This window comes from Macrosteles quadrilineatus, unplaced genomic scaffold (assembly GCF_028750875.1).
Source record: "Macrosteles quadrilineatus isolate MER2022 unplaced genomic scaffold, UCM_ALF_1.0 Scaffold_1__1_contigs__length_201487025, whole genome shotgun sequence".
Lineage (NCBI taxonomy): Eukaryota > Metazoa > Arthropoda > Insecta > Hemiptera > Cicadellidae > Macrosteles > Macrosteles quadrilineatus.
In genome coordinates, this window is record NW_026542594.1 from 180,137,843 (window position 1) to 180,149,926 (window position 12,084).

General features: G+C 32.8%; 1 protein-coding gene and 1 long non-coding RNA gene across 2 annotated transcripts in view; one reads left to right on the plus strand and one right to left on the minus strand.

Annotated features, from left to right (window-relative positions):
- Positions 1-12,084, plus strand: part of LOC128990897 (peroxisomal acyl-coenzyme A oxidase 3-like) — a 43,573-nt gene that overhangs the window by 20,927 nt on the left and 10,562 nt on the right. Inside the window, exons 8-10 of the mRNA XM_054413546.1 lie at positions 680-840; positions 9,474-9,596; positions 11,586-11,706. Coding sequence (XP_054269521.1) covers positions 680-840; positions 9,474-9,596; positions 11,586-11,706 — 405 coding nt within the window. The remainder of the gene's footprint in view (positions 1-679; positions 841-9,473; positions 9,597-11,585; positions 11,707-12,084) is intronic.
- On the minus strand, positions 1,297-8,466 carry LOC128990903 (uncharacterized). The gene is made up of 3 exons (XR_008490570.1): positions 8,376-8,466; positions 1,983-2,159; positions 1,297-1,474 (listed from the first exon to the last, which is right to left on the minus strand). It is a non-coding gene; the product is annotated as an uncharacterized LOC128990903 (long non-coding RNA).

Genomic DNA, 12,084 nt, shown 5'->3' on the forward strand with positions numbered 1-12,084 from the left:
GTTAGATATTTACTGAAATTCAGGGTATGTTGGCGTAAAATACTACTAAAATTAATCCATGGAATGGACAGAGTAAATAGAATAAATACATTTTCAAAGCAGAAAATCTTCTAGGCAATGATAAAATTAGATTTGTTGATGTTAGCCTCCGGATTACATTGAATATATAAATTGGTTTAAATACCTGCTTCTATGTTATTCAATAGTCGCAATTAATGTCACGCAAAAAGTTTCGACTTCATGAAGAAGTCATCCTCAGGTGTCCAGTGGATGTCAAAATAATCACTTCATCAGAAGGTCACATTATGGTAAATTCACACACAAACACGGACATAGTTACATAAAAAGGTACATTTACAATGAGAATAAGACAAGTTAATGGTAACTTAAGGATGATGCATCACGATCAGGCGAATGTGACGTCTAGACTGTGAGTCTTTTTATGTAACTATGTCCGTGTTCGTGTTTGTGTGCGTGTTTGTGTGTGAATGTACCATAATGTGTATCGACGACCTTCTGATGAAGTGATTATTTTGACATCCACTGGACGCCTGAGGATGACTTCTTGATGAAGTAGAAACTAGTTACATGACATTAATTGCGACTATTTAAATTTAGATGAAATTAGTATTATTTTTTTAACGTGACTATTGTTCTTGATTGCTTTATTCTGTTGTAGGTGCCGCTCTCGGAATGCTGTCCCAAGGAAGGGTTAGTATTGTATGCATTTGTGTGGCATACCTCAGCAAAGCCGTGCCCATTGCCATACGATACTCGGCTGTCCGTAAACAGTTTGGAGCAAAGAATCAGGAACTTCCAATCATAGAATATCAGTTGCAGGTGAGTTTTCAATTTATAACTTTGAAGTTGTTGTCTGTTTGAGAAGTAAAAGTTTGTGTAATCAAATGACAGAACATGCCGCCGTGAATATATATTTTTATTTTACTCTTTTTAATAGGTACCCTTTTTAGTTGTGTTAAACTGAAATGGCAACTTACTTTCCATTGACTATTGAATACTGAACCAGAAATACCATCTGAAAGGACCAGCTGTTGCCATTTTTTTTAAGAACTTAGTTCTGTATGTCAGTCACACATTGCACTAGTTTCTAAGATTATATTATTTAAGTTATTTTTCGTTGCTGAGATAGTTGATGTGACGTAATAGATGCTATAGCTTACAATTAGTCGTTCTATCAGTTTGACTTGGAAAGTATGAATATTCTTGACTAACATTGACTTGATAAACAACAGACACGCCAATATGTAAATTTAAATAATCTACAAATGCTAGAAGTATATTTCAAACTCCTTTGCTGGTTATTTATTTATTTCATATATTATTTCATCCATGCTTCTCCTTCCTTTTCCCTTCTTCTAATCCCAGCAAATATCGTCCTGACATTTATATTCTGTTTGAGCAGATTGTGCAGTTGTAACTACTCTCTTGACGTTTTCTTTTTCTTCTGCCCTATCTGAAAATAGACATAGGTTACAGCCAGCAGCAGTAGCATTGATTTTAAACAGTGCAATTGGACTTATCCTAGATTGTAAAATCTAAAGCTTGTTTTGATACAAGTTTCTTGTTTGTGGCAATTTAGTGTACTGATTTTAGGTTAGATTTTAATCAACGAAACTCTCGATGCATTAATCGGATTATTTATGTATAATCAATGGTAATAGCCTCTAAGCTATTTTCATCACAGGCATAATGGCAGTTTTCATTCATTATCGTTTCAGTACCGTTTTATTGTATTGTAGCTGTAGGCTGCAAATTTTAAAGTTTAATAACACCAAAGTTTATAGTTTTTTTTTTTTACTCTTCTAATACATTTAGCAAACATATTGTTTATTTACAATGTAAACTTAACTACCTTCAATCACTCCAAAATTAAATTTTTTTTGTCTGTTAGGAAAGAGTTGGTAAAATGTCTACCTATAGTAAAATTTTATCTACAACCATCTTTAAGGAGTTTCTCTTACCTGATTGCTCTGCAGGTGAGAAATCGTAATTTTTCTCTATGTTGTTCTTGAAGTCGTCCACTGAGTGGTCTAAATAGTCTAACGTTAAAGACAAGGTGAAAGTTGTCCAGATGATGAATCCCATGAACAACACGGATCCAAATCCAATCATTGTGATTGCCAACAAAAATGGAAGGACTGAAATAAAACATGTCATTAAAGAGTTTCATTTTTTCTAAAAATGGTTTAAGAGTTTCATCACAAATAGGAGGCAACAAGTAAAAATAAACAATGACTACAGTAATCCTCTCATTGTACAAACGGGTGTGCCCCAAGGGTCAACGACCTCAGGTATTTTATTTTTAGTGTTCATCAACGATTTATTAAATCTACCTTTTAACGGAAATAGGCTATCTTTGCTTTTGCTGATGACATTGCTCTTTTTTACACACAAAACGATTTGATGTTGATGGAAAATTTAATAAACAATGATCTTTTACTTTTAAGAAATTGGTGTTTGATCAATAGAATGCAGGTAAATGTAAACAAAACCAAATTTGTTAATTTCCACTCAACCGGTTTTGAATTGCCATCTCCTTTAATTTTTCACTCCTCAAATTGCAGTCCACAACTATGTAATTGCCAGCCGTTAGAAAAAGTAAAATCTATAAAATATTTAGGAGTTCTACTCGATGAAAAAGTCACCTTCGAACCTCATATATTAAATCTACATGCTAAGATACGAACACAAATAAGAAAATTTTATTTTTTAAGAAATTTTTGTAACGAATCACTTTTGAGAACATTATACTTTGCACTAATCAACTCAAGATTGCAATATGCCTTGCCATGCTGGGGAGGAACTTATAAAACCTTGATAAATAGATTAAGAACAACACAAAACTTTTTTATGCGGATAATTTTGAAACAACCTAAAAGAACAAGTTCATTTCCACTCTACCAACAGTTAAAAATTTTGCCCATACAGCACCTTTTTGTTTTCAAAGTTCTTAGACTGTTTTTTGTTCGAAGTGGAAACAGAGTTAACGTCGTACCAAATATTACACACACATACATAACAAGAAGCATTACCAATAATACTCTGAAACTACCCAAAGTAAATAAAGCTATTTTTCGTCACTCTTTTCAATATCTAGGTCCAAAATACTATAATTATCTACCACTTCAAATAAAGAATAGTTTAAATTTAAAGCATTTTAGCAAAGCAACGATAATTTGGCTTTCTTCTCAGCAGGACATAAATTATATCAATAATATCCTGTTGTAATAACTTTCATTGTTTATTAAAACAGTTCTTGTTTTGTCCATCAGATGCACAGTTCAGGCGGAATTCAATGTTTTATAACAGATGCTAGACCATAAATTACAACGTCATGTTAGCCGATAAGTTAGTATAAGCAAACTGGTTACACTACTGGATCAAGTAGCCAGTTCTATTTCTCTACATCTCATGTATTGTTACATTGTGGTTTTTTGTGGGAAATAAACTTCATTATTCATTATTCATTATTCATTATTCATTAATAACATTGTTTGGCGGAATTTAAAAATACCATTCTGATATTTACGTAACAATCCGTTCACACTTGTGTTTTGTAAAAAAATATGTACCGTAATGCTTGTAAATAATAGTGTTTAGACCTAAAAATCTTTGGTGGAGGTTGAAACATTTTCATGAATACAGTAGAACCCCTCATATCCGGCCACCACGGTACCAAGTCCCTGACCGGATAAGGATTTGGCCGGATAAACCAACCTACCATGAAAATGACGATTCATACCTAATAATAATAGGTAATCAATATATGCAATCAAAAGTATCATTTAATTCTGTTCTGGGATAATTTTTAGAAAAATAAACATGTTTGTAAAAAGAAAAAAAAATATTTGTAGGTTGAAGTCATTAAGTAATGGATGTACAAATATTACGATTCCAGGTAACAAAACCTATTAAATGGAGGTAAAAATGACAATAAATTGTACTTAAAGATCATTAGGACTTAAATGGTACATGCATTTCTACTCAACATTCTTAACCATTTTGTGAAATACAAAAATTAATGTACTCGTACTGTACTGTACTAACCTTAGTAATTAGGTCTAAAGTTTGATAGTAACCAAAACATAAACAAAAAAAAACCTTGGGTCACTAAAGGTATTAAAATATCTAGTGTAAGAAAAAGAGAACTAAGCAGATTGGCTAAAGAGTCAAATAATATTGACTTATTAACTATGTTAAAGAGTACAGAAAGATTTTTAGACAAGTGTGTAATAAATATAAGAAATCATGTAACGCTAGTTTTATAAAAGACTCAGAATATAAAAGTAAGGCTGCTTGGGCTATTATCAAAGCTGAATTGGGTTTGGGAAAGAGTCAGTCTACTTTTCCCAATATAAAGGTGGCTGATAAATCTCTTACAAATGCAAAGGAAATTGCTGAATATTTTAACAACAAATTTATAAACATAACAAACCAAATTGGATTGTCCTCTTCTGAAAGTGAGGCGGTACAACTAACAATAAAGGCAATGGATGAAAGACAGACCCCTAAATTTTACTTTCAATTTATTGACGTGAAGGATGTTATTAAAATTATTAAATCTTTCAAAAATAAGAAATCATCAGGGTGGGACGAAATACCACTAAATTTGGTCAAAAATGCTTCTAAATTCATTGCAGAACCACTCTCTATAATTATAAATCAATCATTCCTCAATAGTAGTTTTCCTGAACACTTAAAATATGCTGAACTAAAACCTCTTTTCAAAAATGGAGAGAGACATAATCCAGACAATTATCGTCCAGTCTCACTTTTACCGACATTCTCTAAAGTTTTTGAAAAATGTGCTTCTTACCAAATATCTTCTTTTATGGAAACCCACAATATTTTGTCTAACAAACAGTTTGGGTTTAGAAAGGGTCGAAGCACCATGAGAGCGCTCTCAGACTTTGTTGAGGAGGTGTCATGGGCCTTGGATGAGTCGCATAGCACAATGGGGGTGTTTTGTGACTTATCCAAGGCGTTTGACTGTGTCAATCATGATATCCTCATTAAAAAACTAGAGTCGTATCCCTTTTCTGGAAATTCAGTGTCATGGTTGAAATCTTACTTAAATAATCGCTATCAGAGAACAGTCATTTGTAAAGATAATTTAAAAGTAAAGTCAGAGTGGCAAAAAATTAAAATAGGTGTGCCTCAAGGTTCGATTTTGGGGCCTCTTCTATTTCTTATATATATCAATGATCTTCCAAAAAATGTTTCAAATAATCTAATTCTGTATGCAGATGATACTACTGCAGTAGTTAAAACAAAAAACAATGAGGGATTAAAACATAAAATTGAAGAAAGCCTAACCGAATTGGGGAAGTGGTTTGAGATCAATGGATTGAAAATGAATGAAGAGAAAACCAAATTTGTAAGATTTTGTACACCTCAATCAATGGCACTCACTGATCAATCTCAACCAACTGATGATAATGTAAAATTTTTAGGGCTATATATTGATAAACACTTGACCTGGAGTAAGTGCATTCAGTCGGTAATTGGAAAATTAAATTCAGCCTGTTTTCAAATGTTATGCTTAAGAAATTCTATAGACCTAAAAACTTCTGTCATGCTCTATTATGCTTACTTTTATTCAATAGTACAGTATGGAATTGAATTTTGGGGGTTCGCCTCTGAAATTGAAAAAGTTTTTAAAATTCAAAAAAAGTTTATAAGAATTATGACTTTTTTACCATGGAAATCTGCGTGCAAAACAGTTTTTAAAGAATTGAATATTATGACTATTCCAAATTTGATTATTTACAAAACATTGTTAGCGGTGCATTCAAATTTTGATGACTACATTAGCGAAAACTTTGACCACATATATAATACTAGATTTAAAAATAATTTCCAATATCCGAGACACCGACTGAAGCTTGTAGAAAAAACACCTAAATACATGGGAAAAAAACTTTCCCATAAATACATGGGAAAGCAGATACCCAAATGGCGGCATGAGAGTATTTTTAAAGCATGATGCTAGACTCAAAATATATTATAATTTATTGTATTTATTTGTTCTAACTGACCGCACTACTTGAAAAGCGGCCAGTCAATTTCCAATACTGTAAATGCATGTAATAAGTTTGTTCTCAATGGAAATAAATTCATTTATTCATATTCATTTATTCATTTAAAACTTTTTAATAAACTACCCTCAACTCTAAAAAATGTAATTAATAATAAATCTTTTAAAAGCAGCCTTGCTGATTTTCTGATTAGCAAAACGTATTACAGTGTTAATGATTACCTCAATGAAACTAACCAATCAATATGACTCTATTTTGTATGACATAGAAACTAATTTTTTTTTTCTGTCATCGTTTAACAAATTTTGCCAACTTGTTTACAAACATTTTTTATGCATAAGACATATTGTTGTACATTAGGTTAAGTTAGTAATAATCTTGACAATGTCATCTGTTTTTTAGCTGTGCTATGATTTTAAACGTTGATGTGACAATAAAGAATTATTTATTTATTTATTTAACCCCACTTTGGAAATAATCAACCAACTGATAAGAGGTTAGGCCTCCTAGCTCAACTGAGTATAGTGACTCAGCAAAAAAATGTATAAACAAACAGATAAATAACGAGAACAATTTATTTTATGACTTCATCAGTCACAAAGACTAGTGCTTGCATCTAAACGTCTGTAAGCTGTGAGAAAAAAATTTTGATATTGGCTTCCTGGAAGGGGCCGGATAAACAGAGGACCGGTAAAACCAAGGCTGGATATGAGGGGTTCTACTGTAGTCAGTACCCTAGCTAATTATATACGTACCTTTAATTCATAAGAATAAGAATAAGAACTTTATTCAGCCAGAAAATATTTCATGCAAATACATTGCCACGTCAATTTTATAAATAAATAATACTAGTGAACCTGTGCGGCTCAATGCCCCGCAAAATAACATATGAATTTAGAAAACAAATTCGAAAACAAAACAAATATTTTTTTTATTATTTTTAATGATATATATATTTATATATTTTAATAAATATATATATATATATATATATATATATATATATATGAATTTGAACGGATGGTGTTTTTGACCTCTGGGGACCTCACAACGAAAAAGTAAATCGGTCCCGGGTCCAGGTCTTACCATGAGACCTACGGTAATAGCTTATTCGCTTATTCGGTATATGGGAAATTCGCTAAAAGAATCAAGTTATATGTAAAAAAAACTATGTTTGTGTAGCAATATTATTCACTTGAAGTAGATGACTTTTTTGATTTGTAGATCAGCTGTTTTGTTTAAAATTATTTAATAATGTCAAAGATTTGTGATTTTAAATACATAAATTATTATATAATAGTAAAGTTGTCTAAAATCATGGTAACATATTCTCAACTAAATTCTACTATTCCCAACATTAAAATAAAGTAGTAAGATCCATTATGGGTAAACTTTAAGGTACACAATCCTTGATTGAAATGTAATATACATTAACAGTCATAATACACAGAAATTATTATGTAGTAGACTTTGACTATTTTCAAGTAACAAACATATGTTTCTGTAAATAAAAATCATCTCCCATGTTATCCTTATGGAGAAATATGAAACTTTAAAGGGCTCCAGAGCCTCACTCTCTAATTATTTCCCTAAAAAGAAAGTTTCCTGCACAACTTCACGTTAAGCTCTTTCCAATGACACCAAAAACATGTCAATCGGTTCAGTAGTTTCGGAGGAGTAATTGTCACAAAAAACCTGCTTGCGTATTAAATAAGTATAGATTCAACAGAAGTCCTTAACAGTCCATTGTCTTGACATATACTCTTCTATAGAGTAAAAGGATCCTTTACATAGAAAATAATTTAATTTAATTTTAAAAGAATACAATACATACAAAAAGTGTACACACACAACACAAAGACAATACAACACAACACAAACACAAAGACAACACATCACAACACAACCACAACACAAGCAAAAACACTACACAAACACAACACAACACAGCAGAACACAGTGTAATGACAAAAGTGTAAATGCCGGTAATTAAAATTTACTATGATGTTAAATGTTTTTAGTTACCAACTCAATTCAAAACTGATTCTGTTTTTTCTCAAAATTCCCCCAAAAATACTAAAAAACTAACTACAATTTTGGGATAAGTTGATGCTATATTTACAGCCATCTGTATTTTTTTTTAATAAATGACATATTTTTTCCATGAATCTTGAGAACTCAGAAACTCTTGAAGTAATTATAACAAGTAATCCAAAAGCAATATATTCAATCAAATTATCTTTTTAATCCAACTTACATGAGACAAAAGTAATCTAGTGAGAGATTAAACATTTGTAGTATTGTATTTTTACTCACCCTCTAACCTACTTGTTCACTCTATTGAAGTTGAAAAGTATTTGGGATTTTTACTCATGTAGAAATCAGTTCTTTTGATAAGGGTCTTGTCACGGTTATCCATCTGAAATTCAATGAGTATATTCATTTGTAGATATAAAAGAAAGAAGTTGTAAATAGCTTCATGTAATATCAATCTCTATTGTTGTGTAGATTTTTACTATCACGTTATAAACCATACAAAGGAAACAAATGGATCAATATAATTTTGACTTGTAAAGAACTTGTTTTTAGTACCTAAACATCCACAGACAATAGAATAAACATAGATACGAAGATAATAACGTACCCACAACATTTTTAAAACGCCACACTTAATTTCAACCAGCATTGCAGAAAGTCATAAAGGCAATAAACTCAATGATGTCTAAAACATCATCAGATTTCGATGAAATATCAGCCAAACTATTAAAAATTTACTAAAATAATCTATGCCAACCTTTCAACATCATGATTGATAATTCCTTTGAACCAATTTCCCTTGTAGCCATTTGGGCATCTTTCCATTCTTCCTTAAACTTTAAGAAGTGGTTTTCTTATTTTGGTAGGATCTTTTATGGTTTTTACATTTTTCATAACTTTCTATTGTGTTTCTATCAGATTTTGTCTTCCTCCGGTCATTTATTATTTGCCGTAGGGATTTAGATTTGTTATCAGCTTTGCCTATATAAAGTTAGATTTTGTCTTACAACATTATCAATCGCAGATCATAGTTTTTTTCTGACTTACAGTAGACTCCCTCTTATCCGGACACACTTTAACCAGACATCGGTTTAACCGGACTAGATCGGCAAGAAGTGGGCGGTACTGACAAGACTGTTCTCGTGGGAAGGAGACCATTGATCACGTGTCTAAATAAAATGCTCTCCTAAATTTAAGTCAAATATGTATACGGTACCAGTCCGTTTTAACGAGTTTTGGGGGATGTCATCCGGACTGGACTCAGTCCCGAGGAGTCCAGGTAAGAGGGAGTCTACTGCATGTTTTAGCTTTGTCTTTAAGTTTACAAGATGTGCAACAAATATTGTGTTCAATTAAATAAATTTCCCCGTTTTACAGCAATGGAGGTTGCTACCATACTTAGCGGCTACTTTTGCTATCAAGAATTTCAGCGACCAACTATGTCGCAAGTTTGGAGAGTTTCAACTTCAGATAATGACTGGGCAAAACCAAGAAGAGGCAGTAAGTATTACAGAGGCTACTGTTTATTTGGTTGAATGGTGATTCAAATCAACAAACCATTTATTGATAATTAGCTGTTACCCATCGGCTTCGCCCGATATAATTTGGTGTTGTATTAGGCCTACTACTAAGAACCCAGTGAAGGCTGAGATTACCTTTTGCATTAATTTACTGTCTAACTGTCCTTTTACCAGGAGCTTAAAATCACTCCCCTTGGAACAACCTACATAATGTTTTTCACAAAAATACTATTCCTGCTGCATCTTAGAATAATTATAGGCCTATCCTTGAATATAATTTGAATATACTAGTTTGCCAGTAGTGCAGTTAATTCTCTTTTACTGCACTTTGACAGTTCTGCTTGGTTCAAATTAGCTGTTGTCATAAATTCAAACAAAAAATAACTGTGCCGCCTGTTGGTAAACCTTGTAACTTTGTAATGTTATCGAACATCATAGAACCAACTTGTTAAATTGAAACAGCTGTTAACATTCTTTAATTCTTTTTAAACTAGTGCACCTGTTGCTCGAATTCGAGCAATTGCAAAGTATTATAGGTGTTATTTCAAAACAAATAACCCTAACAGTCATGATAATTTCCTATGTAAAAGAGTCAACTCCAAGATAGTGTAATCAATCATTCCACTCCAGTTATCGAAACTGAAAACGAACTCACTCTGAAAACGATCACTCTTGTGTGTATCATGTGTTTACTATAAACGGCTGCAATTAATACAAATTATTCCTCTGTTTAAGTAAACAAAATCTTTTCTTCATAAGAAATACATTAGGATTTCGATGGCCTGTGGGGCAAAGTCCAAGGACTTTTATTACAGGAATTGGTGAAAGGGGCGTTTACAAAAAAACAACTTTATTTTGACACGTCGTTTGTAAAAATCCGTTCATTATTAACAGAGGAGTAGTGTTTCATAGAAATCGCCTTCACGTATTATTTAAGTTGGAGAATTAGTGATGAATGAGTGAGTGAGGGCTTTTACTTTTAAATGTTTAGATGAACTGGTTGCATTTCCTATAGAACATATTAACTATTTACCAACTGGTATTAAATTGGATGATCTGATTTATGTTTAATATTTTAAAGAAAGACCATGTACAATTTTTTAAGGAAGAGATATTATAGTTAGGATATGATTCAAGAAGCTTACCTGAGGTGCTTTCTTTTATAGACAGTAAAATGGATCGGACAAATATTTTTCCTAGTAAGTAACATCATAGACAAAAAGAATTAAATATATCAGCCGTGCTGCGGTTACCATGGTTACTGCTGGGAGCGCCATGTTGTTATGTAGCGTGTACGCCGTAACTACATGGCTCTCCCAGCAGTGTGCGCCAGAACCTATGGTAACCACAGCACAGCTGACGGTCTGGGTCTATATTTAATTCTTTTTGTCTATGGTAAAATTTAGGACTCCCTAAGTAAAAATTTCCCTGAACCTCAAACATAGAGATTTGAAAAAATTACCTGCTATTTACAATGTTCTATACAAAAAATTTAACTTTTTTTGTGGTGTGATTAAAATAATTTGGGAATTTTTAGGACGAGAATATTGGGATATGATATGTAAAATCTCTTAGATGTTGTCACAACTGGAATCAGTAGAAAACATGTATTAAACTTTTATGGTAATTTTTGGCAATCTTTGACTGGTGATTTAGGTTTGCCATTCTGTACAGGCTTTTTTTTTCTTTGGCTGAAGCACGGCGGCCCCTCCTAAACCCTTGGTCTAAGTCAGAGACATATTCACCAGGCCGCTTTCCTGGAAAACTTTGGAGTGCTCTCCTTTTGTCAGCTCCAATCCTCGTCTTTCAAGGCAAATTCTGTGCCTACCCAACACACCTGTTATCATACCACTCGGTACTAGGGCTAACATATATCTTCTTACTTTATTTAATTTCCCATTATTTTTCCCTTTTTAAACTGCAACCTGTCTCCCTACATCTTCTACTGCACGCCTCTTCTTCTGTACAGGCTGGGCTGGGGACAGAGTTCCACGTCATCTCCAGTGCTGCCAAACCTCTGGCCGGCTGGATTGCTCGAGACGCCATCCAGGAGTGCAGAGAGGCCTGTGGTGGTCATGGTTATCTCAAATGTGAGTGTGAGATGGAAATTTGAATATTTGTATTAGAGAAAATATACAGCATTTTAGATATGTAGTACATTGGAGATTTAGTATTGAGTCTGGTTTTCTTCCAACTGTCAGTGATTCTACCTCGATCGCAATAGACGATGATATCCCATTGATTGCGGGAAACGTCCACAATATGGGGTGGGGAGGAGGGTGTCAGTGATGACAGGGAGTAAACATAGGATAGGTAAACATTAAAAAATTGTTTGAATTGGCCTATTAAAGCTAAATACTCTACTGCTTTTCTATTGGCAACCCATATCAAGCCTTACAACTACACGGTTTTAAAAATTGCAGTGATTGTCGGTTCAAATAATTGTTTGTGGTTATCCAATAGTATAT